Raw genomic sequence first — 26,758 nt, forward strand, 5'->3', positions numbered from 1 at the left:
CCAGGGTCATTGGAGACTCAACGTGCATAAGCTAGCATGGTTCCCAATCTAAAATGAAGTGGGAGCATATAATCAGAAAGAGAGGGTGAGGCTGAAGTACAATACAGAAATGGTCAGCACAGTGTGGGTATACAATAGGGCTGTGATGAGCTGGAGAACATAGACTCTAAGGACACCATATTGGTTATTTCAAAAATCTGTTCTCTCTTTCTCTGTGTGTGACTATCATAAATAAATAAAAAAGTAAAAAAAAAAGATTTAAAAAAAATCTGTGAGCCAGTAAGTCTAAATACTTCTGTGGGTTGATTTTGGCCAGTGAGGACTTCCAGTTTGCCATGTTAAGCAGCCTTAAGAATGTGTGTGTGTGTGTGTGTGTGTGTGTGTGTGTGTGTGTGTGTTCTGTGGGGATATAACTTCCCCATTTCCCAGGGAAGGGAGCTTTTTTTCATAGCTGTTGATATATGATGCTAGACACCTAAAAAATGAACTTTTAAGAGGTAACTTTGTTCTGTAGGGGTTTGCATATTTTCTTTTTTTTTTAAAGATTTTATTTATTTATTCATGGACACAGAGAGAGAGTCAGAGACACAGGCAGAGGGAAAAGCAGACTCCACAGAGGGAGCCCAATAAGGGACTCAATCCCGGGACCCCAGGATGACACCCTGGGCCAAAGGTAGGCGCTAAACAGCTGAGCCACCCAGGGATCCCTGAGCCACCCAGGGATCCCAGGGGTTTGCATATTTTCTATCAAAACATAATACACACTTTCGGGATAGATTAGAATATGAATTAAAGTATCAGCTCTCTAGGATAGGAATGTTTCTATGTTGTACTTTGTTGCATTTCCAGTGCCTAGAAATGGCCTAGCCTGAAGTAAATCTAAAAAAAAAAAAAAAAAAAATGTTGAAAATTAATAATAGCATTTACTGCGTGCCAAGCACCCTTCTATTAACTCATTTTTTAAAAATGTCCCAACAGCCTTATGAAGTTGTTGAGATTATTATCCACACTTTGCAGAAGAGAAAGTTGAGGTTCAGAGAGATGACATGGCTTGCCCAAGATCACACAGCTTATAGTAGAATTTGAATCCAGGCCTTTTGTCCCCAGAATCCAGCTGTGAGCCAATTTTAATAAACGAATTGAAGTCCATGTTTTCATTTCTAAGAAATCCTAGCCTCTCTGACTATACCCACTTTTCTCTCATCTCCCTGGTCTCCCACTGTTTTTTTGGAACTGGAGGAGATTGATTCCAGGATTACACAGTAGCAAACTATATTCAGAACCATGGTCAGCGTCCAGCTACTCCGCTGTGCATAGCGCTGCACTCTGGCAGGCGACCAGCCTCTTTCCCAGCAGCCTGAGCAAGTTTTGCGTTTGCAGTTACGGCTTGCTCACTGTGTAGCTTTGGATGGCGATGTCTTGCCTTCAACCTTTAACTGCTTCTACTATAAAATGGGGATAATAGCGGTGCCCGGATAGCTCAGTCAGTTGAGCATCCAGCTCCTTGGGTTCATCTCAGGGCATGATCTCGTGGGTCCTAAGATTGAGCCCCAAGTGGAGCTCCAATGGGCAGGGAGTCTGCATTAAGATTCTCTCCCTCAGGGGATCCCTGGGTGGCTCAGCGGTTTAGTGCCTGCCTTCAGCCCTGGCGTGATCCTGGAGTCCCGGGGTTGAGTCCCACATCAGGCTCCCGGGGTGGGGCCTGCTTCTCTCTCTGCCTGTGTCTCTGCCTCTCTCTCTGTCTCTCATGAATAAATGGATGAAATCTTAAAAAAAAAAAATTCTCTTCCTCAGCTCTTCTCCCCCCCCCCCACTCTCTTTCTCTCTCTCTCAAATAAATGAATAAATAATTTGAAAAATGGGGAGAATAGAGACCTCCAGAGTGGCTGTGAGGAATGCATTACATAATGGACATACATTATATATAAAAGTATTTACCACTTAGCACATAAGTCTAGACTATGTGTGAAGCAGTACAAAATAAAACAAAACAAAACAGTGGCTAAAAACTTGTGCTCTGGGGATGCCTGGGTGACTCAGTGGTTGAGCATCTGCCTTTGGCTCAGGGTATGATCCCGGGATCCGGGATCGAGTCCCACAGTGGGCTCCCTGCATGGAGCCTGCTTCTCCCTCTGCCTGTGTCTCTGCCCACCCCCCCCCCCGTTCTTTCATTAATAAATAAATAAAATCTTAAAAAAAAAACAAAACTTGTGCTCTGGAAACAAGACTTGGGTTCAAATCCTGGCTCAGCCACTTTCCAGCTGTGTGAACTTGGCAAAAGATTTGATTCCCAGCCCTTCTCCTCCCCAGGAAAAAGGAATTATTACAATACTATGATACAGTCAACCTTAAAGACAAGTGGGAAGGTGAAACAGCCGCTATTTTATCCCTTCCCCTGACCCCATTGTTTATATTTTAGGCTGTAGTAAAGAAAAAGAACTTGTGACCTTTAACAATAACTTCCTTTCTGAGCCCAGTGCCTGGCATATGATTTGGTGCACATTTAACAACTTATAACCATTATTATTCATTCCACAAATATTTACTAAGGGTTGGGGACTGTCCTAGAAGCTGGTGATTCTGCAGTAAACAAAAGATTTTTGTAAAAATTTGACCTCATAGGGCTATTTAGGGTGATGGAAATATTCTATAATTTGATCTAGGTGATGGTTACAAATGTGTATGTATATATGCAAAAATTCATCAGGCTATATGCCTAAATATTGCACAATTAAGGACACCTGGATGGCTCAGCAGTTGAGTGTCTCCAGCTCAGGGTATGATCCCAGAGTTCTGGGATTTGTCCTGGCAGGGAGACTGCTTCTGCCGCTGCCTGTGTCTCTGCCTCTCTTTGTGTGTTTCGCATGAATAAATAAATAAAATCTTTTTAAAATTGCATTAACTCTATCTTAGAACTTACTTAAAACTTATTATTTTTTAAAAGATAGATTGATTGATTTATGACACACACAGAGAGGCAGAGACATAGGCAGAGGGAGAAGCAGGCTCCCTGCAAGGAGCCCGAGGAGCCCAATGGGGGACTCAATCCCAGAACCCTGGGACCAGGCCCTGAGCCTAAGGCAGACGCTCAACTGCTGAGCCACCTAGCCATCCTTAAATTTTTTAAAAAAAAGCATTGACCTCAAGGAACAGATGGGAGAAAGAGAATAAGCATGCAAAAAGTGATATGAGGGCAGCCCGGGTGGCTCAGGGGTTTAGCGCCGCCTTCAGCCCAGGGCGTGATCCTGGGGTCCTGGGATCGGGCCCCAGGTCCGGCTCCCTGCATGGAGCCTGCTTCTCCCTCTGCCTGTGTCTCTGCCTCTCTCTCTCTCTCTCTCTCTCTGTCTGTGCCTCTCATGAATAAATAAATAAAATCTTTTAAAAAAGTGATATGAGCCATGAAAAAAAAAAAAGCAGGAAAGGGCTAGAGTTTGTAACGGATGGGGAATTACTATTTTAAATTGAGTGGTCAATTTGGCCTGAGTAAGAAGATGGCATTTGAGCAAAGACTTGAAGGAGATGAGGGTGAGATCCATAAAGATATCAGGGGGATGGTCAGTGTTAAGGCCCTGGAGCTGGGAGGAGAAAGTAAGTGTGGCTAGTGTGGCTGGAATGGACTGAAGGAAGGCCAAGAGTGAGAAGAGATGAGACCAGAGGGGTAATGAGAGCAGATTGTATGGGGCCTCATTAAACACTGTAAGGACTTTGCTTTTGCTGGGTGTAATAATAACTGCGTGGAAAGATTTTGAGTGGAGGAGGGAATGATTTGCATTTAAAAAAACCAACAACAACCCTGCTTCTCGGTCTTCTATGCGAGGAATTGCAGGTAGTATGATTTTCCCCGTCCCTGATCTGGAATCCCATCGCCGGCTCATCTTCCCAGTGTCTCGGGCCCCAGCGCTGCTCACCCTCGCTCGGCTGCCCCATGGCCTGGGTCCCGAAGCCCGCTCCAGGGGCGGTGCCGAAGCTAAGCACGCCCACCGGCATCCCGCGAGTCTCCAGCAAATGCACCACTCCGGGCTCAGGCCCATATGCCACCTCGGTCCAGACGAAACCCTGAGCGGGGCCCCGGCTCTCACCAGGATGCTGCCCGTGACGCGGCTCTGGGCCGCCGGGAATCAGGCGCCAGTACAGGTTGGGCAGCGGCTGCCGATCTAGGAGCACCGGGGTGGGCTCGCGCGCCAGCAGCACCGCTACGTTGGAAAAGCCCGGCTGCGCAGTGAGCGCAAAGCTGCGGCTGAACGCGTCCACCGGGGGCAAGAGAGCGAAGAAGGGATTGTAGGCGACGCCCCCGCGGGCCGCGGCTGCAGCCAGGAAAAGCACCTGCAGGCGGGCGGAGGAGCGCAGCACCAGGGGGCGCACTGGGTCCACCGCGAAGTGCAGCACGGCTCCGGGGCGCACGGCCCGCGCCCCATTGGCGCCGCCCCCCCAGAAGCTCAGGCTGCCGGGGCTGTCCGCCGCCACAAACACCTGGTCTCTGGGTCCGGGAGCCGCGGGCGCGAACGGCGGTATGGCATAGACGCGGCCCCAGTAATCCTGCGGCAGCAGTTGTTCGGACACGTGGCCACAGGCCTTATCTCTCGCTCGCAGGCAACTGTGGCCAGCCAGCAGCGCGACGGGATGAGTGGCCACGACGCGGGTGCCCGACAGGTCGCCTGCGCTCTGCACCTGCAGCGCCTGGAAGGGCTCCAGGCGCACGAGGAAGGGCCGGCCGGCAGCGCGCTCGACGCCATCCAGCAGGATGGGCACCGCAGGCGTGAGGCGCAGGCGCGTGGGCCAAGCGCCGGCCACCACCGCAAACTCCTTGTGCCGGTCGTGGGGCCGCAGCGACGGCGTCACCACCACGTAGCGAGTGCCCAGCAGGCGGCGCGGCAGCGCTAGCGCGGTGTCCAAGGAGGTGCGCCCACGCGCGTTCACCACCGTCACTCCCACGGGTCGCGACGCGGCCAAGCGCACGGCGGCCCCCGCCGCCCGCCGCGAGCCCCGCAGCTCCACGGCGCTGGGCAGGCGCACCCACGCGGTGGCGCCCGGCTGCAGGCTCAGCGCGCGCCGGAAAGGCGGTCCCCCCACCGGCTGCGCCCTCACTTGCACCGCCGTCGGGGGCCCCTTGGGCGGGGGCGACACGTACAGGCGGAAGCTGGGCTCCTCCGCGCCCCCATTCTCCAAGAAGGCCGGTGACGAAGTAACGACCCTGGAAATCCACAAAGGCAACCGCAGGGCCTGAGGGAACCCGGAGGGGAGAGGGGGAGAGGAGGGAGTCAGCATAATCTGTTGGATTTTGAGGCCGGACACATCAGATTCTAATCCTGACCGCCCCGCTCTAGCCACGTCTACGTGGGCAAGGTACCACCTGCGGGCCTCAGTTTCATCTGTAAAAAGGGAGTGTTGGCAGAGCTGTGACAGTATTAGATGAAATAATATATGTAAAGGCCGTGGAACAATGTCTGGTAAATATTAACTTAAAATAAAGTTGCTTCCTCTGAACCATCTGTGTCCCAGAAAGGCCTGCTCAGCCCCCTTCCCACAACTGGCTTGGCCAATCGCCGGCCAGAGTCTACCCAAATAGTCCTTGGTTCCAGCTGGCCGGGGCCCGGTCCCCAAAAGCTCCACCGTGGCCAATCCCCTGTTATAGAACCATGCCAGGCGACCCCAAGCCCCAGCCAGCACAACCAGTCCCCTGCTGCAGATCCAGACCAGCTCACCAGTCTTCTGCATGCCCCGTGGATCACTCACCCCACAGGAAGTCCAGGGCACCCAGGCACAGCAGGGCAGGGGGGAGGGCAGCCATGGCTGGGGAGGGGGTGGGCAGGCTCTCCTGCCAGTCTGCCTCCAGCCCTTGTAGTGCAGGAGCAGAGGAGCGCAGGGGGAAAGGCAAGGCTGGGTGTCCCACCTGCAGGGGCTGTGCAGAGGCCACTGTGTGCCAGTATTTATAGTCCCAGAGCCTGAGGCCTCACCTCCCTGGGTCAGTGCACCGGATGTCCCCATTAGCACTGGTTCCAGTCTGACAAGATGTCATTGATTGTAAGGAGGCCTCATCCTGTGGGTGGGGTCAGGGAGACGGGACAGAATCAGAGACGGAGGGGGAGGGACAGGTAGGGGGAGGTGAATCGGGAGACCAAAGGGGGCGGGGCAAGAATACCACGGTTTCCCAGGAAATCGGGACAGGACTCCACAGCCTGCCAAGGACAGAGAGGCTTCAGGCTTAAACTTTTGGGGCCCTGGGAAGGAGGGGCCCAGAAGCCTGGACCGCTGGGTTCTGAGGAAGGAGGGGGAAGAGACGCTGGACTTCTGTGTCTGAGGGAGGAAGGACTGGGGACTTGATCTCCTAGACAGAGGCAGGAGAGGACACCATGTGCTGGATGAGGAGGCCTGGAGGATATGGGGTGGAGTGCCCCAAGAGAAGACAATGGCTTCCACATGACTCTCCTCCTTCCAGAACGTCCTGAGCTGGAGAACAATGGAGTCGAACCCTACCTGGAGGATCCTGGACAAAGGACAGGCTGGGACTCCAGACAAGGAAAGGCAAGGGACCTTGGATACAATTTCCAGCCCCTTCTCACCCCCCCCCCCCCCCAAGAACCTTTGCCTTTGGTACGGAGAGTAGGGGGAGAATTCAAGAAGGAATTCTTTCAATAGTTTCATTTCTCACCTGCTTAAGATCCTTCCCCTGCTCTTCAACACAAGCAGAGGAGGTGAAGGAAGGCTCCCCTGAGGGCACAGGGAACAACGTGGGTGTGTAAAAGGGTGGGCTTTTCAGGGAGTGCTAATCTCCTATGTGCTAGAGATGGAGTTGGGGGTAAGTGGGGGGCAGGCAAGGCCTATACAGCCAGGCTAAAGAGCTGGAGCTTTGTCCAGGAACCCAGGAGAGCCATGGTGGGTTCTATGCAGAGGAGGGTCAAGTTTGGTTTTATGAAGATTCTCTGGACCAGAGTGGGAAACTGAAGCCAGGACCCCTGGGGGTGCGGGGGAGATGCAGGGACCCAGGTGGTTGGGGCCAGAGAAGGGAGCAAGGCTAAGTGGAAGGGCTGCCAGGAGGCTGAGTGGAGGGTTGCTCTGAGGGGACCCAGGAAGAGGGACAGGTATGGGAAGAAGCTAAGGTCAATGTGCACCCCCTCCCCCATGTGAGAGGCCTGGGGCTGTCCTGGAAGCTGAGGGAAGCCAGGCTTGGGAGAGGGGCTGTGCTGGGGACAGATATATGGGGGTCTTCAGCAGAGAAAGAAAAGAGAAGCCTGGGGGCAGGTGGAGAGGTGCTGCCTCAGAAGGAGGTGAGTGGAGGAGCAGGAAGGGGGTCAGTTCCTAGCCCTGGGGGCATCAGCCACAGCATTTAGGGCTGTGGATAAAGAAGAAGTTCCCAAAGATCTGATGTTTCATCCGGAGGACTGGGGAGGAGTGAAGTGCACTCCAGGGGTTCCAGAGTTGAAGCCAGAATATACCCAGAATAAAGTCCTTTGAAGTCTTACATTTTATACTCTAAATTCTTGCCAATTTTGCATTCACTTTCATCAGTCTATCCATGTGAGTTCTCATATAAAGATTTTCAAGTACTTACCAGTGACACCCATTAACCTACCCTTGTGCACCCACCCAACAGTGAAAAATCTTCAAGTGAAAATGAAGCTCTGGATTCAGCCTGTGGCTTTGGGTCCCCCCCGGCCAGTCTCCTGGTGTATTGGGTGTCTGTCACCCAAGTATTCAAGGCTCTTCATACGCCCTCCCACAGTGACCAGACACTCTCACCCTTCCCACAGGCAGCCAAGCCTCCCACCCCGACCTTATTTTCGGTCGTGTGCCCCTGGCCACCTTCCCCAGTATAGACAGATGGATCTTTCTAAAGTCCAAACCTGACCCTGTCCCTCCACCATGGCTCCCCAGTGCCTCTGGAATGGAGTCCCAACTCGTGAGCCGTCAGCTCAGCAGCTGGCATCCAGCAACTTCTTGAGCCCACCCCTCACTCACCCCCTCCTTCCTCTCCGTGCTCCAGCTACACAGAACTGCGGTCAGCTCTTCAAGGGTACGATCCTCTCTTCCTTTCTTGTGTTTGGCACACAATGTTCTCTGTCCTTGGAAGACGCTCTCTTCCTCTGGCTCTTTCTGTACATCCCTGAAGTATGCAGGGCACAGTGCAAAATGAACATGTGGAGTCCTTTGTTCAAAAATTATTAAGAATTTCATGATGGCGACAGCAGGGCATTCAACCAAGCGCAGGGCCTTTCTTAATGTGAGGTGCTGTGCGACTGTACAGGTCACACTGCCATGAAGCTGGCCCTGCATTCAGGAAATCACGGACTCACCCCACCTCCCAAGCCAGGCTCTGTAAGGAGCCCACTCTGGGCTCCCAGAATCCCTTGCACATAGACAGCCCCTTATCAGTCTTGCCTGTGCTTCCCTTATCCCAGCCATCTCCCCTTTGGGGTGTCATTGTTTGGTGAGCATGTATTTCCTCCACTGGACTGGAGCTCTGTGAAGGTGGGGTCTGGGGCTGGGTTGGTCACCGATGTGTTCCCAGCATTGCTCTGTACAAGTCAGGGCAACGCCACGCACTGACACCCGTCCTTGCTTTTGGGAAGCATGAAAGGGCACAGGCACCAGGAAGGAATCAGAGGCAGAGGCCATGGTCGGGTTCAACCCAGAAGAGAAGCAACCCTTTCCGGAGGACCCCTTTATCAGACTCTCCCACATATGTGCCCACGGAAACGAGCTGTGAAACCTTGGCATTAGCTGAGGCCTTGTAAGGAAGGGATCACAGACACCGAGACACTCAGGCCCCGGGGCAGATTAGCCACACCCAGACACACAGGTGGGATGTGGCAATGCGCAGACAGGGGAGCATCCTGGTATCAGGACTACGGTTACTTCGAGAAAACGCTCCAGTAGCCTGGAACTTTGGTTCCAGAAAACCTGGCCTCAAAAATGTGCAAAGGCATTCTCAAAGCCACACAGGGGAGGGACCGTGGAAGGAGCAGTAGCGCTCCCGGGGCTCAGGAAATTGGTGGATTCCGTTGGGCAGGGCTGGATTTTAACTTTAAATTCGAGATACATGTGATCATATGTCCATAGGAGTATTGTTCCTGCATGGGGGTGAGGGATGATCCAGGCACCCTGTTGGGGAGGCCAAGGGGGCCACGCTAGAGGAACTAGCCTGCCCGCATGTATCCCCTCCCACACTCCTTGTTTCCACACATATAATTAGCGTGTCCCCCTTCCAGGCCTGCATTTCCTGTGTCCACATTCCCCCCAATCAGCCGCAGTCTCTGCTTTGCAGAACCAACATCCACTATCTCCCCGGTACTTGAACCTGGAAAAAGTTCTTACAGAGACGGTTGCTTCCTCATCTAATGGATGGATCCTTGGATATCAGACACCAGGGGGGTCCCACAGCTCTTCTTTCCAGTCTCTGCAATCTTGCCTGAGAGCCAGATCATTGGATAGTGGTCCACCCTGTCCTCCTCTGTATAGGGGACAGAGGCCTCTGGTGAGGTAGTCTCAAATCTCTCTCCAGCCCATCCACTTCAGGTCCCAACCTCATTTGGGGTCAGTGTTTTGCTTGGACCATTGCAGTAGCCCCTTCCCTGGTCTCCCTTCTTCACTTTCGTCCCCCACGTGCAAACAGACCGACCCGACCACTGGAGCTTCCTGAAGAGGAGGGAGCACTATTCTCCTCACTGTTCAGAACCTCCAGTGGCTTCTCATGCCACTTATAATAAAATCCCAGCAGCCTACAGGGTCCTGTATCATCTGCCCCCTTTCCAGCCTCAACACTGCATCCTTCCCTCACCCCATCTCAGCAGCCCTCTCCCAGCCCCTAAACTTCTACACATTCTGTTCCATTTGCATGGGATGCCCTTTCCACCTCCCCTCCCCCCAGTGCAGTTAACTCCAACCTGAGCATCCTTCATAGCTCAGCTGAGATGTCACTTCCTCCAGGAAGCCTCTCTCAACGCCAGTTCCCGGGTCAGGTCTCCTGGTTATAGGGTCTCCCAGTCCCATGTATCTCTCCTACATGCTCCATCCCCACAACAGCCTTCGCCACAGATGCTTTATACTGGCTTGTGTGATTATTCAACATTTGTCTCCCCACCAAATGGTGAGATGTGTGAGGCCAGGACCTGTGCCTGTATTAGCTCAGTATTGAATTCCCAGCATGCTGCACAAATAGGCACACAATAAATTGTTCAAATTGAAAAATAAGGGTTAAGGAATGGTGCACTCTGTCTCCGCCTTGTGGCAGCAATTGGCATTTTGAAATTGGCACCAGATCTCCAATCTTCCCACTCCCTAGGGCGCCTACCCTTTTGCCAAGACGCCTCCCTCACCCTGATGGCTTCACCTGACCTCAGCCACCAAGGGTAACAAACAAGAAGGACCTCATTATGCTTGTGGAGGACTCTGGAGTCAGGCCAGGTCCCTGGGACTCAGATTGTTCCTATAGCTGGTGGAAGATCGTTTTCAAAGCCTACAACCCACCAAGAAAACCGTTGCAGAATCTAGGATGTTATCCCATGAGGACAAGGTCATGTGCACCAGGTCTTGAGAATGGCCAGTCCAGTCTTGGGCCCTCTTCACCATGCCCTTCACACCAGCATCACTCCAGAGAACCCTCACAGGACTTAAGCCCATCTCCCCCATCCCCATCTTCTCTGTCCCTGGACCCACCGCCAGAGGAGGCCTAGGGTCAGAGAACACTATTCTTCTTACTGCCTATCCCATTCCTGGATCTCCAATGAGCCCCAGTGTTACCAAGGCCCAGAGTTTGGTCTTCCAAACCTCCAGGTCTGGTGTCTGAGGGGGATCTAAGGCGGCCCAAGACAGAGTGAGGACCAGCCTTGCAGAGATGTAGTGCTGATTGGTCCAGATTAACCAAAACCAGGCCCTAGACCCACAGAATCACAGGGTCTATGCTCCCTACTTACACTTTCTTAGCTCCTACTCTCAAATTAGCTGAATCTGGGATCCCTGGGTGGCGCAGCAGTTTGGCGTCTGCCTTTGGCCCAGGGCGCGATCCTGGAGACCCAGGATTGAATCCCACGTCGGGCTCCCAGTGCATGGAGCCTGCTTCTCCCTCTGCCTATGTCTCTGCCTCTCTCTCTCTCTCTGTGACTATCATAAATAAATAAATTAAAAAAAAATTTTTTTTTAAATCTCAAATTAGCTGAATCTGGCACCTACCCAACCAATCCCCTAACACTACTCTCACTGAGGAGGTCACCATGGCCTGATACATTAAACACAATAGTCACTTGGGTTTGACCTGACTGGTTTGCTTCACTCTGTCCCTCCATCTGCTGTTTCTATTTAGTCTTTGTCAGGTTTTTCTTTGCCTGTCCCTTAAACATGGAAAGTCCCAGAAGCTGTCTCATCACCCCATTGGCCTCATTCCCCATCTCTGCTGATAATAGCCTTCTTTTCTTCATAGACCAGGGTCCTGAGGCCTGCCTCCTGGCTACCACCTCCTGGACATCCTCTGCCCACCCCCATTCACCAAGTCCCCCATTGCCCTCAGCATCTTCCCTAACCTGTATCTCCTTCCTGGTCCTGCATCAGATGGTTCCACAGTCCCCACCCCTGGCCAGAGCCCTGGGCCTCACTCTGGATACCTTCCTCCCCCACAGCCCTTCAGCTCCATAACCCATCCATTCAGCTTCCTCTCTCACCTACCCCCTACTCACTTCTCTCACCTTTCCCCCAGCCGTGGCCCGGTCCTGCCTTGTCCTTGTCCTTACCCACCTTGGCTTCCCTCAGGCTCCTAGCTTCGGTTTCCCCCCCTGGTCCATCCTCTTCACGATAGCTAGAGAGATCCTCCTAAAGCCCATTCCTGGCTCTGACCCTCCCCTGCATAGAACCCTCCATGGCTCCCCAGTACTATCATCAGGCCAGAGTCTGAGCTCCTCAGCCTGGAGCTCCTGGACCCTGCTTGCCCCTCCTGCCTTACCTCTACCACCAGACCCCCAGCGTCTGGCATTTACTAAGTTCTTGCTTGTGCTGGGCCCTCTGCCTGGAACAGCTTTCCCTTTGCTCTTTGCCCAATTATCTCCTTCTGATGTCATGCTCAGATCTCATCCTTCCTCCAGGAAGCCTCCCTGACCACACCCTAGGCTGAGTCAGGCACCTTTCCTGGGCTTCCACAACCTCCGAAGCATCCCTCATCACCACATCTCTGATCACAATGAACTTTCACTGTCCGAGCAGGGCTTGGGGCCATCTGAGTCACCCAGCACAGGGCACACCCAGAAGGCATGCTCTTGGCATTCTGTTGACTGAATGGATGACCATCCTCAGCCTCATCCCAGGAACTTCAGACAGAACAGAGTGGGGGTCTCTCCCCAGAGGAGGCCTTCCCAACTCCAGACCCCTGCACGATCCCTCCCCAGCCCCCACAGACAGAGACAAGGGCAAGGGCCCAGGCCCAAGCTTAGAAAAATAGGACTTTCTTGTTGTGCCCCGGTGCCCCCGACACCCTCCCCATCAGAGTTTTAAAAACCGTGAGCGATTTGGTGAGTCTGAGGCCAGGTCCCACGGGGCGCCTGGGTCCTCCCACCCCTGGGGCCAGAAGGGCCGTGGAGGTGGGCCCGAGGCTAGGGTCCCGTGGGTTCGTGGCTGGGCCTCCAGGGCTCACAGTCCAGCTGGACCACGGTGTGGGCCCTGGGCGCAGCGGGCTCAGGGGCGGGCGGCGCCGGCGTGGGGCCCAGGGCGCCGTTGGTCTGCGAACAAACGCTGCTGACGGGTGCAGGTGCCTTGGCCTTGCCCGGGGGCTGGCCGCCATGCACCTTGTAGCGCATGAGCAGCACGAAGATGAAGACCAGTACCGAGGCCACGATGACTCCGCCAAGGGCGATGATCATGGTGCCGCCCAGGAAGGGTGCGTGCGGGGCCCCGCAGGGCCGCAGCGCCGGCTCGGTGGAGAAGCGGGCGCAGCCCACGGGCCGCGTGGCCGTCAGCCCGGTGGCGCCGTCCTCGTACACCGCCAGCACGCACAGATCGTAGGTGCGGCCCGACGCCAGGTCCGACAACAAGAAGGAGCGGCTGTCGGCGGGAATCATCCTGGGGGGACAGGCAGGCGGGGGTCAGGTCTCTGGCTGCCCAGGCCGCACCCTGCCCTCTGCCCCCACCTCCGCGCCCCCTCGCTGGTTGGCAGGTTTCCCCCCAGCCCGCCCTTCGCCCCTGAGCTCCTGCCCACCGCTGCCCCAAATTCCCTGGTCAGCCTCTTGCGCGATAACCCATCGGCGGGTCTTAGCATCCCGGCGCCTGCCGCTCAATCCCCCGGTTTAATCTCCTCCTAGCCCAGTGCCCAGATTCCCTCCAGGGCCGCTGCCCACCGCATCTCTGCTCTGCCGCCCAGTTTCACCACAGCCTCTCGGCCCCACTTCCCTGAGGTGCAACTTTCCCTCCAATACCACCTCCAGGTCTCCCACTAGACCCCTGCCCACCTTCCCCAGTTCCCGGGCCGCCTCTCCTTCAGTTGGGGCCTGATTTCCCTTTTCCAGCTGCCCCCTTATCCTCAAGTGTACAGCTAGCATTCCCTCCTCGGACCTCCTGAACCCCCACACGGCTGCTGCCTGCCTTCCTTCTCCCCTGCCAGTGAATGTCCCCCCAGCCCCATCGCCTTATTATGGTTACTGTATCTACAGCCAGTGAGCCCTCAGCTGATTCTGCTCTCATGAAACTGATGTGCCTCAGCCATCACAGCTGATTTTTCTCCCTGTTGCCTTATTTCTTCCAGCTCCGATTCCCGATTCCTTTTTTTTTTTTTTATCTCTGTTGCCTGGTTTTTATTTATCCTTACCTTTCCCATTTCCTTTTATCCTTAGCACCCATTCCACTTTATTTTCTCTTGCAGCAGAGCACCCTGCTGGAGATTTAACTTGTTTTATAATCTATCTTATTCCTAAACTGCTTTAATGAGGGAGTTACAGGGAACTCTGTGATTGTCTCTGAGAAGGTGGCTGCCTAGGAGAGCATTTGTCTCATCCCCTGCCAGGTAATGTGGGCAGGCTTTGTGGGATTTTCAGGTGTGGGCCCTCCATGGAGCCTACTCCCCCTCCAGGGAGCACTGCCATCTGAAAAAGGCAACAGAATAAGCTTGCTAGATTTCCAGGACTGAAAAAGGAAATCAACTAATAATCTCTTAAGGTGTGGACCCCTCAAGAAGGAAAGGGGACCCAGGTACTGGATTTATAGGGTGTACAGCCCAGGTGTTGGGAGGCCCAGTCCTCTGCAGCCAGGCCTCGGGGACTGCACCCCTGGCCTCGCCTGGCAGTGACAAGAGCGAACAATCCACAGCCATCCATGCAAGGTTAGACTTGGGTGAGAAATGTCAGCAGCATCTGGGTCAGAGCCACCACTACTGACCACATGTGGCCAGACACAGCAGATGTTCCAAATGCTCTCCAGCTCGGGGGCAGAAGTATTGACCACCTCTCAGAGTGTATAAGCCCCAGATTTTCTTCTACTATTTGCAACAATTAAATAGAGAAGGGAATCACTAACAGTGGGTGGGCAAATTCAATGTTCCTAGGTATAATTTGACTTAGAAAATCAAAAATTGAGACGTCACCATATTAGAACTCTAAACATGTGGAGCAGTTTACAAACTCGAAGCCTGATCTCTGTTCAGCCTCCTCCTCATTTTCCTTCTAACCTCTGGTCTGAATTCCTTTGCAGCACGGCCCCCTCATTTCATTTTCCCCATGAACTCTCTACCTTCCCGTTTGATCTCCTTTCCTTCCCGCAACTTAGCTTACATCTAGTCCTAGCCTCTGGAAACATCTGGTTCCTCTTTACCTTTATATTCAGTTTGACTTCAACCTGGCTCCCCCTCCCCCTGATTAGCTTTTTACTCTTCTGGACTGATTACTTTTTTATATCTGCTACTATTTACTTGTGCTGCCTTATTTCTTTTTATCACTACTGCCAGATTTCTTTTACCTTCTCTGCCTGATTTCTTTTACTTTTGCTGTCTGATTTCCTTTGTACCCTTCCGCTTCCTTTCTCAGCTGTGTTGCAGCCTGGGGTGTCAACAAGATGTATCTTCAACCCTCCCTCCAACTCAGTCTGCCACCCATGCTGCCCGCTACCTGGACCCTGCACCTGTAGACGAGGATGTCGTCGGCTGAGCTGTTGTACTGGATCTGGTACATGCGGATGCCTGGGATAGGCCGCTGATCCGGCCACTGGACAAGAGCAGCGGTGGCCCCGTGCTCAGTCACCTGGACACCACGGTCGGGAGGGGGCCCAGTGTCAGCTGCCTTGGCCGAGGCGGAGGCGGAGGCTGAGGCGGCAGAGGGCGGGGTGAGGGCATCAGGATCCCCGTCCCGCGGGGGGTCACAACTGGTGCTGTTGGCTAGCTGGGGAGGTGGGGGGGGACCCACAGTCAACTCAACAGCAGCGGTGGCCTCGCCAGCAGCATTGGCCGCAATGCAAGTGAAAATGCCACCATCGCCCGGCTCGGTGACCAGCAGCTCCAGCGTCCCGTTAGGGAAGGCACGAGCACGGCTCGAATTGCCCACCAGCCGGCCCTGGGGTGACACCCAGCGCACGCGGGGCTCGGGGTCCCCCACGGCCCGGCAGCGCAGGGCAGCTGGCCGGCCCGCAGGCACCGCCAGCGGCGGGGAGCGGTGAGTCACCACAGGGGGCTCGCACACGAACTCCTCCTCACCCACAGCCCAGAAGTAGCGGCCACCCAGAGCCGGCGGGGAGGCGCAGGCCTCCAGGTCGTCCTCCCGGGCCAGCCGCCGCAGCCACACCAGCTCGCAGTTGCAGTGGAGGGGGTTCCCGCCGAAGGCCAGCACCAGCGCCGAGGCGGGGGAGCCGCGGGGCCTGGCCAGCAGCGGCAGGCGGGAGAAGAGCGGGTCGGGCGGGATGGTGGTCAGGCGATTGGAGGTCATGTCCAGCCGTGCCAACTTGTGCAGGCGGGAAAAGGCGCCGGCGGGCACGGAGGCCAGCAGGTTGTGGTCGAGGCCCAACGTGTTGACGTTGCCCAGGCGGCCCAAGGCCTCCCAGGGCAGCTGCTCCAGGTTGTTGTAGGACAGGTCGAGATCCTCGAGCGTCTCGGCGCAGTCGTCCAGGGCACCGGCCGCCAGGGCCGCCAGCTGGTTGTTGCTCAGGATGAGGTGGCGCAAGTTGACCAGGCCGCGCAGCTGACCCTCGCCCAGCGAGGTCAGCCGGTTTCCATCGAGGTGCAGGGCGCGCAGGGCGCGCAGGTCAGCAAAGGCGCCGGCTGCCACGTGGCGGATGGTGTTACGCGACAGGCTCAGATGCAGCAGGCCGGTCATGTTGGCCAGGTCGCGGCGGCGCACGGCCGCGATGAAGTTGTCCGCCAGGCGCAGCTCGGCTGCCCGGCGGTCCAGCGAGGGGGGCACGAACAGAAGGCCGGCCCCCGGGCACAGCACACTTAGGGGCAGCGACTGTGTCTGGCAGCGGCAGCGGCGGGGACACGGGCTGGCTGTGGCTGGCTGGGACGGAGACGAGGCGGGGGCCAGCGGCAGCAGGCACAGGAGCAGTGGGAGGACGGCCATTGCGGGCGGGGGCGGCCTACAGGGAAGAAGGGGGGCATTAGGGCAGGCGGAGGCCAGAAGAGGGGTGCCAGAGGGCATGAGGGTGGCTCAAGGCCAGGAGGGAAGGTCACGGTGGGCTGAGAGCAAAACAGTGGAGTCAAAGATGGTCAGGCAGAGGAGTGGGAGTGGTCAGAAGGATCAAAAAGCAGAGGAGATGGTCAAAGACTCAGAGGGAGGTGTCGTGGAGGGACAGAGGGAGCAGAAATGAACAAAGACAGTCAGAGGAAAGGAGGTAATTAGAGATGGTCAGAGACAGAGGACCTGGGAGGGTTGATCAGTGGGCAGAAGGGAAGCCAGAGGGCTTTAAACGTGGTCAAAGACACGGTGAAAGACGGCCAGAGAGAAGAGGCGGTCAGTGTGGTGGGAATGATTAGAAGTCGTCAAACATGACCAGAGAAGGGAGGTGGTCAGAGGTGGTCCAGAAGATGAGAGGTGGACAGAGGAAGGGACATGGTCAGGGATGGTCAGATCCAAGAGAGAGATGGTCAGAGATGGTCAAAAGCCAGAGAGGTAGTCAGATAGAGGAGGAAAGGACGGACATGTCAGAAACAGTTGGAGATGAGGACAGCTGTCAGGATGGTGGGTGCCAGGAGAGGTCATCAGAGGGAGGAAAGGCAGCCAGAGATACTGGAAATGATTAGAGAACTCCAGGGCTCAAGAGAGACGGAGAGAAGAGAGGTGGTCAGTAAGGGTCAGAGATGGTCGCATGGTCGTAGACTGGCAGTTAGGATAGGCAGAGGGAGGGGGCCGAGAGCAATGGGAAAAGATGGTCAGAGGCAGGCCAGGGCTGAGAGAGTCAGGGGTGGGCAAGGGCAAGAGGGCTAGTGGAAGATGATCAGAGAGAGGTAGGGCGGGCAGAGATGCCAAAGGTGGTCACTGAGTGAAGCAGCAGACAGAGGTGGCCTGGGAGAGAGGTGGTGGATGGCAGTGGCAAAGGTGATCAGAGCCAGGAGTGGTGAACAGAGATGGTCAGTGACAGAGACGGTCAGTGAGAGGAGCGGTGGCCCGGAGAGGCGTCTGGAGACGGTCAGATGAGATAGGTGGTGGGAAGAAACTGGGGAACAGAGTGAGAGATCAGAGACCTGGAGGTGCCATCAACTGGGGAAGAGGAGGTCAGAGAGGGGCAGTGCTGGTCAAATAAATGTCCAGAGAGTACGTGAAGCACAGCAGGAGCTGGAGGCAAACCCTTGGAGGAGGGGGGCGGGATATCTGTGTCCTGGGCAAACCCCACGGGTGCCCAGGGGGACCTCGTCCTCACTTACCTCCACCCCCAGCCCCAAAGTTCCTCCCAAGTCCCTCCCCACCATGGGGGTCCCCCAATAGCCTTACCTGAGCTGGAAGCCGCCCCAGGGAGCAGAGTCCTCAAGCTCCAAGGGGTCAGGGGTCAGGGCTCTGGAGGGGGGGCCTGGTCATGCCTTCTCTGTCCCCAAGGCCTCTGTAGAGGGTCTGTGTTGTGTCTCAGCCCAGATCTGTGGCCATGGAGTCTTTAGACCTTATTACTTGGGGTCCTAGATCTCTAAATACAGGACCTCTAGGGTCCAATTTTAGAGACCCAGGCTCCAGTTTGGGTTGATCAGAGCCAGTGTCTCCTAGCTCTGGGCTTGGGATACTAAACAGCCAAATGGAGAGCTGAGGGTCTGAGTCTCAAGCCCAGTCCAGGGATCCAATACTGGGGTGCTGGGTTCAGATATTGGGGTTCCGAGTCAAGATTTGGAGGTCTCTAGCTCTCAATTTCAGCATTCGGGTCTGCAGCAAGGACTTCAGGCTCAAACCCAGGTTTAGGCCCCTTGGAATGCCAGGGTTCAGATCTTGGAATTTGAAGCCTAAATCTCAGGGTTCAGGCCCCAATTAGTGGGTTCCAGTTACAGATATGGGAATCTGGTCCCAGATTTCAAGGTCCCAGGCACAGCATTCAGAGTTCAGTTCCAGATTTGGGGTTTTAGATGCGAAATCTTGAGGTTCAGGCTCCAAATCTGGGGGTCCATATTCCAAGTCTTGGGGTTCCCGAGACTGATGTTGAGATTCCAGCCCCAGACACTAGGTGTTCGGGCTCCAGGTCTTGGGGGTCCCAGCCCCAGATCAGGGTCTCAGGCTCAGGTTTCCAGATCTCTGGATCCAACCTCAGGGTGCAGGCCCCCGGTGTCGGGGTGCGGGCCCAGGGTCTGGGGCGGCGTGGTCCCGGCTTGCTTCCTGGGCTGCGGCGGGGGACTGGCGGGAGGGAGGGGGGCGGATGCGGTTGGGGGGGGTGGCAAGGCAGCCCCGGGGGCCGGGGTGGGGCGAGGCCTGGGCGAGGACAGACGGACAGGCAGGGACACGCGGGGTGGAGGCACCGCAGCGCAGGTGGGGGCGCAGGGGGGAGGGGCCACGCTCAGAGACCCCTCCCCCGCCGGGGCCGGGGCGGGGGCCGGGCGGGGGCCGGGCAGGCGGGCCGGGTCCGGGCGCTCCCGCGGCCTCCTCGCGGGGAACCCAGGGCCTCGCGCGCGCCCGCGCTTAAAGGCGCAGGCCCCGCGCGTGCCCGCGCTTAAAGGTGTAGGCACCCCCCTCAAAGGCGCGCGTCGGGCCCCACCTCTCTTGGAGCGGCCCTGGCGTTGCTTGGGAGAGAGAAAAAAAATCCTTGGATACAGAGAGACACAGAGACTGAGACGAGGAGACACTCAAATTGAGAGAGAGACAAAAAATGGGCAGGGTTAGATGGAGAGACAAGAGTAGAATGAGAGACGCAGAGAGAAAGACACGTATTCAAGGAGAGATGGAAATACACAGAGACCGTGGGAAACCCAGAGAGAGAGAGACAAGGACAAGACAGAGACAAAGACAGAGACATAGAGAAAGTCAAAGAGACAGAGACACGGGTGGGCTGGGGGCTGGGGGTGGCAGAGACTGAACAGGGGCAACTCATCTGTGAGGATGGGTATGTGTATTTGTGTGTGTGTTCAGTTCTTTGCATGTGGCTTTCCATCCCAGAGCCTCTGGCCCCCAAGCCTGTCACCTGCTCCTTTGTCTCAGCACCACCTCCCTGGAATGTCCTTCCCTAGGTGGAGCTTCCTTACTTGGACCCCTGGGCAGCAACAGGCCTGATCTTTCAGTCCAGAGAGGAGACTCTGCTCCTTCCCAAGCCTCCTTGCCCTGGCTGCAAGGGAAAACTTGGCTCCCAGAACCTGTGCCCTCTGGAATTACAGCTAGACCTCAAGATGCACTGGATGGATATCCCATGGGGGTTGGAAAAGATAGGAAATGGGACAGAAGCAGGGGGATGGACAGATTGACCCAGAGGCCCTATAGAGGACTCTGACAGAACTGTACTAACACAGGACTCATCAGGAGTGGGGCCTGCCTGTCCTAACCATTGTGAGAGGGTAGTGGAGGGGACGGTGGAGGGTTCCACATGTCTCCTGGCACATGGTACCGAAGGAAGAGGGATGTGGGTGGTGGTCTACAAGCCTTCCCTGGGAACTTGGTTATAGCAACATGGGGAACCTGATCTTTGGGACCCCCTGGTCTGAAGGGAACACAGTCTTGCTCTTTGGTCATGGCTCTAACCCTGGGGGAAACTGAATGGTCACATACCATCCCCAGGGACACCACCCTTCTTCTCAGTAGAGGAGCAAAGCAACCTTGTTGGGCCTAGGAACATACATGCACATCACCCTGGCATCCCTAGCTCTGCTGAAGGTTTCAGAACAGACTTTTGGCTCCTTCCACTCATGTGTATTGAAAAATTGCAGCTAAAATTAACTCAGCTCTAGGGCACGCCTTTCCAGATCATTAGCAAAGTTCATCAGTGCTTCTGGCCCAGCATAGTGGATAGTGGTTACTCAGACACTCAGAAAAAGGCTGCAGAAGTCTCAGAGATACTACAGAAGTGGTGGAGGTGGGGAGATAGAAATACCTAGAGACAGTCCAAGAGCAAATTGGGATTAGAATTCAGTGGAACTGGCTGATTTGGGGGTGACCCCAGGAAATGGGCAAGGGATTGGGAGAGAATGAAGCAAGGGAGGAAAAAGTTAATAGATGGTTCAGGTGAAGAGCAGATTACCCCCCTGGGCAACAGGGCCTCAGTTCAGCTGGGGAACATTAAGGAACCTTGTAGAACACATCTGAATTATGGTTCCTCCCCTTCCTCCCCCGCCCTGCAAAATTTCTCCCCCCTGCAGCCACATTTATACACTAGCTCTTATTCCTTTGGGTGATGGCTGTCTCTTTGGTGGGAGGGGGTGGAACTGGGAGCTATCTGAGATCTGAGGCAGAAGAGCAGAGAGGAATGCCTCCCATGAACTAAATATGCTGTCCTCACACTTTATGGGATCACCTTGACTATAGATCTCCAGGCCCCAGTCCCAGAGTTTCTGGTTCAGTACTTCTAGGTGAGATCCAAACATTTGCATTTCTAGTAAGTTCCCAAGTGATGCTAATGCTGCTGGTCCAGGGATCACACTTTGAGAACCACTGGGCTAAACCAAGGACATCTGCAACTTGCATGGAACTGTCCACTATAGCTGTGCCAAAAGCGGCTGAGGGGGTTTGGCATTCTAAGTGCGTGCCAGAGAAACCAACATATTTAGAGACATAAAGAGGGGTTCCGAAACAGAGAAGGACAAAGATGCTAGTTCAACATTTGCTGTAGATCTCTGGCCATGGTTGTGTGCTAAATGACACTGCAGCAGAAGTGTGACCAAGGCAGTGTCAGGTCCTGCTTTCACTTAGCTCAAATTTCAAAAGCAAAACAGATACAGCTCAGAGTGATCAGGGCTGGGCTGGGAGAAGCTTGGGCTAGACAGCCTGGGACTGGCATGACACAGGCCCAGGCCACAGTGGCCAGGGTGTGATAGGGGACACGTAGGGCAAAGTAATTAAGGGTTTTGATGGCAAAGCACAGGCCAGAGTGGTCAGGGCTCTGATGGGGGAATCAGAGGGGTGTGGGGTCCAAACGGCAGAGTCCAACCCTTTAAGCACCACCCCCCCACCAGCCCCCAGTCAGGGAGGCTTCCTGGAGGAAGGGACCTGTATGCTGAGACCTGAAGGATGAGTATTAACAAAGCAGGTGGGCAAGGGGAACCTCTGTGTTGTTTGTGTGCCCTCATGCTACAGCATGTACAGCCCGGGGGTCCCTGCAGTGCCTGAATAGTACCGTGCGTGTGTCTGCATGTGCTGTAATCCCTCATTAGCTCCTGCAAGGGGATCCTGGTGGGATGGTGGTTTGGGGGGCTCTGCTTAATTGCTGCATTTACTTAATTACAACATCTGGAGAAGGGGACAAAAGCAGTGGAAAGAACCACGGCAGGAAGAATGAAGTTGAATTGCCTGAGAGCTGAGGGGGCCTTAGGGGGAAGGGGACTGCTCATAGGCACAGGCAGAATCTGCCTGAATATACACAAATACACACGGGGGACACATCCATATTCATACATGCACATCACGTACTCAGAGGCTCATCAGAACAGAGGCACAGCAGGCGCATGGAACACATATACACCTGCTTCACGTTCACATACAGGGGACACACACAAGTGCACACTTAGTCACACACACACATGCACAGACTCACACTCAGATGTGAGTGATCATATGTGTAGAAGCACTCTGCATAGATTCTCTCTTGCATGCCCGTGTGAGCCACATTCCCACACATATACATAAACATTCAGGAAGCCATATCAAACACCTGCAAGGGAGAGGTACACACACACAGGTGCGTTCACACACGCACATGGACATTCAAATCAATGAAGTCAGTCTGTCAAAAAGTCACTTTATAAATTTAGGTCCCTTTATACTTGGGGTTTGTTTGAGAAATTATGGATGGAGGTGGTGTCCCCTTATCCTCAACTAGTACCTACTAACCAAAGTCCAGCCAGTGGGGTTCACTGGAATTAGCTCAGCTTTGTAATTAGCACACGAATTGGTACTGAGGACCAGGAACCCACTTTGATTTTTTTGAGAGTGCATGCGCATATGTGTGGGGGGTGAGACAGAGGGAAAGACAGAAGCAGAGTCTGCATTGAATGGGGAGCCTGACACAGGACACAAGGCTCCATCCCAGGACCTCAAGATCATGACCTGAGCCAAAGGCAGATACTTAACAGACTGAGCCACCCAGGCGCCCCTAGGAACTCACTTTAAAGATTAGGTCTGGGATCCCTGGGTGGCTCAGTGGTTTAGCGCCTGCCTAGGAGTCTCAGGATCAAGTCCCGCATTGGGCTCCCTGCATGCTGCCTGTGTCTCTGCCTCTCTCTTTCTCTGTGTGTCTCTCATGAATAAATAAATCTTTTTAAAAAAGATTAGGTCTGAAAGCGCATTCCCATATGGATGGGTCAAAAGAGATGGACAGGAAGATGAGTGCTTGCTCCCCACCCCAAAACATTTACACTAACCACCCTAAATCAGACTGATGGGTTCCAGGCAAACACTGACTTCTACAGGGCAACCACAACATCCTGTGTATGAGGCTTTGCTTAACTATGGTGGAAGACCTAACGCAACCCTCAGGGTCTGCTTTAATGACTTCCAGCTGTCAGCCTGGAAGAAGACTTCCATAAGAACATGGGGGAGAGTTTACATTCCTGCAAAGAATGGAGGGGAATATACTGATAACTTTAAATCAGTAAATATGGGCCACCATATGAAACTGCTATATGAAAGCCTGAACACAACTGAATATTAGAGGTTCATTTCACAGAATGACAGGGGGTGCTTGGGGTTTCCTGATATCAGGGACCGGAGGGGAAGGGTCAGAGTATCACTGAGTATAATGTCAGCTACTGTAACAAAGAACTCCCTTGATTTCAGTGACTTGATACAATAGTTGATTTCTTGCCACAGGTGTCCTGCTTGGTTGGCAGCTGTCCTCCATCTGGTGACACACAAGCAGACTTAATCTTATGCCTACATTATTTTCTGGGGCTCAGAATGATCTGCTTCCACCTGGCAAATGGGAAGAGATAGGGTGGAGAAGGTTCACAAACTTCTTTAAAAAACTTGGCCCAGAAGTGACCTTCTATAAACCTCTCCTCTGCCCATATTTTATTGGAGAGAACTAGTCACATGGCCACCCTGGATGCAAGGAGGGCTGAGAACTTATTCTCAGGCTGGGCAGCTTCCTCCCAGACACAATTATGCAGAGTGTATGGATTATAATGGACCCAACATCAACCACCACCAGACCCACAGCCTCAGGGGAGGCAGCAGGAAGAGGCAGTCAGATCTCCTTCCATCCACTACACCAAATCCTGCTCCAGGGAGCCCGTCTGGGCCCCACCCTGACCATCCACCCACCAACTGTGGGCTCCTGCCTTTGGGCTGAGTGAGCACAAGTTTGACTCCTTGAGGGCAAACTGAATCTGGCTTGATAAATAGGTTGATGCAGAAAGATGATGGTAAGTGTCCAACATTCTCTTCCCAAGCATTTATTAAGCCCTCACTATGTGCCAGACCTGATGCTGGGAACATACCTGTGAATCAGATACAGTCCAGGCTTTGGAATTTTGTCTCCTCTTAAGGTAGAAAGAGAATAGGTAATTTCAGAACAGTGGTCGTTGCTGTGATCATTCCATTATGAACAAGATTGGGAAGAGGGAAGGAACAAGGAAGTCACCAAGGCTACCTGCCTGTGCATGATGGTTGGGAGTGGAGGTTCAGTAAAGGGATGAGGGTAACAATTAAGGAGGAGGTCACCTGGCCCAGAAGAGGGTAGGGCTTTCTAGGTGTGAACATCATCTCTGTGTGCTCAGATCTGTGTGTTAATCAGAAACCTAATGATTCCAGCTTCTAACACAAACTCCTGTTGATTCAAGTGCTAATCAGAAATCTGATCTCTGTGAACACAAACCCGTGCTGATTCATGTGCTGCTTATAAATCTATGCTGATTGTAAACTCTGTCTTGGAGCAGGGCTAAATCACAAGTTGGGCAGGAACACATAATCACCAATTCAAAGAGATCCACATGCTAATGGCCATTTTGAGTTGATTCATGTGCTAATTACAATTTAGGGATAATTTAACAGAGTGATCAGAGAGGGTTACAGTCACAGTGAAGAACGCTGACCCAGAAGCCTGACAGCCTAGGTTCATATCCCAGCTCTTGCCACTGACCTGCTGAATTGATTTGGGGCAAATTATTCCCTTCTCTGGGCCTCAACTTCATTTTTGTAAAGGGGGTGGGGGGCTGATAGTATCTCAAATGGCTGTTGGGAGGATTAAATGAGGTAATTTGTGTAACAAGGCGTGAGCAGTGCCTCGCACATAAGTACGTCCTCTATAAGTATTAGCTGTAATAATAAGGGTAATATACAGCCAACAGCTAATATCCTCATTTCACTACATCTTCATAGTGGCCCTGCCTTCACCACCACCTTCACCACCACCACACTTCCTAGGCCCCGGTCTGGGAAAGCCCCTCTTCTGGAAAGCCCTCCCAGTGTCCCAGGGCAACCCTCAGCATCCCCCAGCCGGGTTGCCGCTCCTACCTCTCTCAGCCCTATTCTCAGGTTTGGACATAATCGCTCCGCCGCCACGTGGGGGCAGCAACGCACCGCTCAGCCGCCGCGCGCGCTGTGCATTGTGGAGCACGTAGTCTTGTGGGTACGTTGAACGGCGGTTCCAGCCTCGCAGGTAAACTGCATTTCCCAGAAGGCCACGCGACACCCTCTGCCTCACCTTGCTCAAACCTGGCGGCTGAGGCCTCGCCCCCTCAGAGAGCGCGCCTGCAGGGCGGCGCGGGGGATTGTGGGGGGTCGGAACCGGGCCCCGCGCGCCGAGGGGGCGGCTGGTGCGCAGGCGCGGGTGCTGGTCAAGCCCGAGGGACGTCAGCGGGTGGGTGGGGGTCGCTCTTCGGTCCGGGGAGTGCAGCCGCTTTGAAGCCGAGGGCGTGGGCGTGGGCGTGGGCGTGGGCTGCGCTGGCGCCTCAGAAACTGCGAGACCCGCACCCCGCGCAGGCCCTGGAGTCCGCTCCTCCTCCTGCGGCTCCTGAAGCGCCGCTCTCCCCCGTCAGCTCTCCAGCCTGTTCCTGGCGCTTCAATCTTAAGAAAAATCCCTTCCCTTTCTTTTCTCTCTTTTCCTTCACTGCTATCCCTCTCCCCCTTTAAAAACAAGAAACCCAAAAACCCCCACTCCACCTTATTATGGTAATGTTCAACCATGCACGAAAAGAACAGTGTAATGATGCCCCAGGTACCCATCACCTTTCTTCAACAATTATCAACATATGGCCAATCTTGTCCTATTTTTTTTCTGCCTCCCGCCCGGCAGAATTAGTTCAGAGCAAATCCCAGACATCCATATGATTTCATCCATAAACACTTTTATATGTATCTCTAAAATACAAATTTCTTTAAAAGAAAAACCCATTTTATCACACCTAAAAACGAATAACTTAATTTTAATACCCAACTTGTCTCCAAGTCTCCCTGTCTTATAAATATCCTAACTGTTGATTAGTTCCAAATCAGAATCCAAACAGGATCTATACATTGCATGTTGTTGGCACTTGTTTAAATATTTTATTCCAGGGCGGTTCCCCCTTCCTCTCATTCATCTCGCAGTCTGATTTGGCTGGTTGCATTTCTTGGTGTCCTTTATTATGTTCTTCTGTCCCCTGTAGTCCTGCAAACTGGTAGCTCTAGAGGCTGGGTCAGATTCAGGTTTAATTTGGGGGTAAGTAGATGTCGTGGGTGATGCTGAGTTCTTCAGTCAGGGGGCACATAATAATGTCTGGATGTTTCTTTTGTGTTTGTGATGTTAATATGCAATGTTGGGTTTCAGTGTTGTCAGCCCGATCCATCCATTAGAGTGACACAGTCAGACTTCAGGAGGGAAGTTCTGCGTGCTCTCCCCTCCATCTCTCTCCTCAGTTTCACAAAAAACAAAACAAAACAAAAACAAAAACAAAACAAACAAACAAAAAAAACCCACCTCCAAACCCAATACTTTTGTGTTGCTAAATCTCTTCCCTGTTGCTAAACTTAAGAGGCAATTCTCTATCCTTAACACTGTCCTGCAATAACAGACTTATCCCGTGCTGTCCAGTATGGTCACCACACAGGGTATTTGAAGGTTTAACTAGTCCTAATTAAGATGTGCTGTGAGTATAAATACACACTGGGATTTCATGTAATTTATTCATTCATTACCATTATTATTTTACTTTATTATTTATTCATTTATCATAAGTAATTTTGTAATAATACCCCCCCAAAAAAGAATGCAAAGTATC

At 53.7% G+C, this 26,758-nt stretch overlaps 1 protein-coding gene and 1 long non-coding RNA gene across 3 annotated transcripts; both read right to left on the reverse strand.

The window, feature by feature from the left end:
- Window positions 1–7,443: 7,443 nt before the first annotated feature.
- LRFN3 (leucine rich repeat and fibronectin type III domain containing 3) lies at window positions 7,444–18,785 on the reverse strand. Of its 2 annotated transcripts, none has more exons than XM_038529241.1 (3): window positions 17,880–18,785; window positions 15,085–16,527; window positions 7,444–13,038 (listed from the first exon to the last, which is right to left on the reverse strand). In XM_038529241.1, the coding sequence occupies exons 2-3, from the start codon at window positions 16,509–16,511 to the stop codon at window positions 12,573–12,575; spliced, it is 1,893 nt and encodes a 630-aa protein (XP_038385169.1). In that variant the 5' UTR covers window positions 16,512–16,527; window positions 17,880–18,785; the 3' UTR covers window positions 7,444–12,572. The 2 variants fall into 2 exon arrangements, with proteins under 2 accessions (XP_038385169.1, XP_038385170.1); XM_038529242.1 differs by having other exon boundaries at window positions 15,072–16,527.
- A 4,416-nt stretch (window positions 18,786–23,201) lies between these two features.
- On the reverse strand, window positions 23,202–25,196 carry LOC102155236. Its single transcript, XR_005353230.1, has 3 exons — window positions 25,014–25,196; window positions 23,999–24,040; window positions 23,202–23,471 (listed from the first exon to the last, which is right to left on the reverse strand). It is a non-coding gene; the product is annotated as an uncharacterized LOC102155236 (long non-coding RNA).
- Between the last annotated feature and the right edge of the window lie 1,562 nt (window positions 25,197–26,758).

Source organism: Canis lupus, chromosome 1 (assembly GCF_011100685.1).
Source record: "Canis lupus familiaris isolate Mischka breed German Shepherd chromosome 1, alternate assembly UU_Cfam_GSD_1.0, whole genome shotgun sequence".
Classification (NCBI taxonomy): domain Eukaryota; kingdom Metazoa; phylum Chordata; class Mammalia; order Carnivora; family Canidae; genus Canis; species Canis lupus.

Bases quoted from the DNA above. Each gene is read 5' to 3' on its own strand.
- LRFN3 (XM_038529241.1), bottom strand. From the start codon at position 16,511: ATGGCCGTCCTCCCACTGCTCCTGTGCCTGCTGCCGCTGGCCCCCGCC. The intron at 13,039-15,084 runs GTGCAGGGTCCA...CTGTCCCCCCAG, and splicing joins GACGACATCCTCGTCTACAG to GATGATTCCCGCCGACAGCC.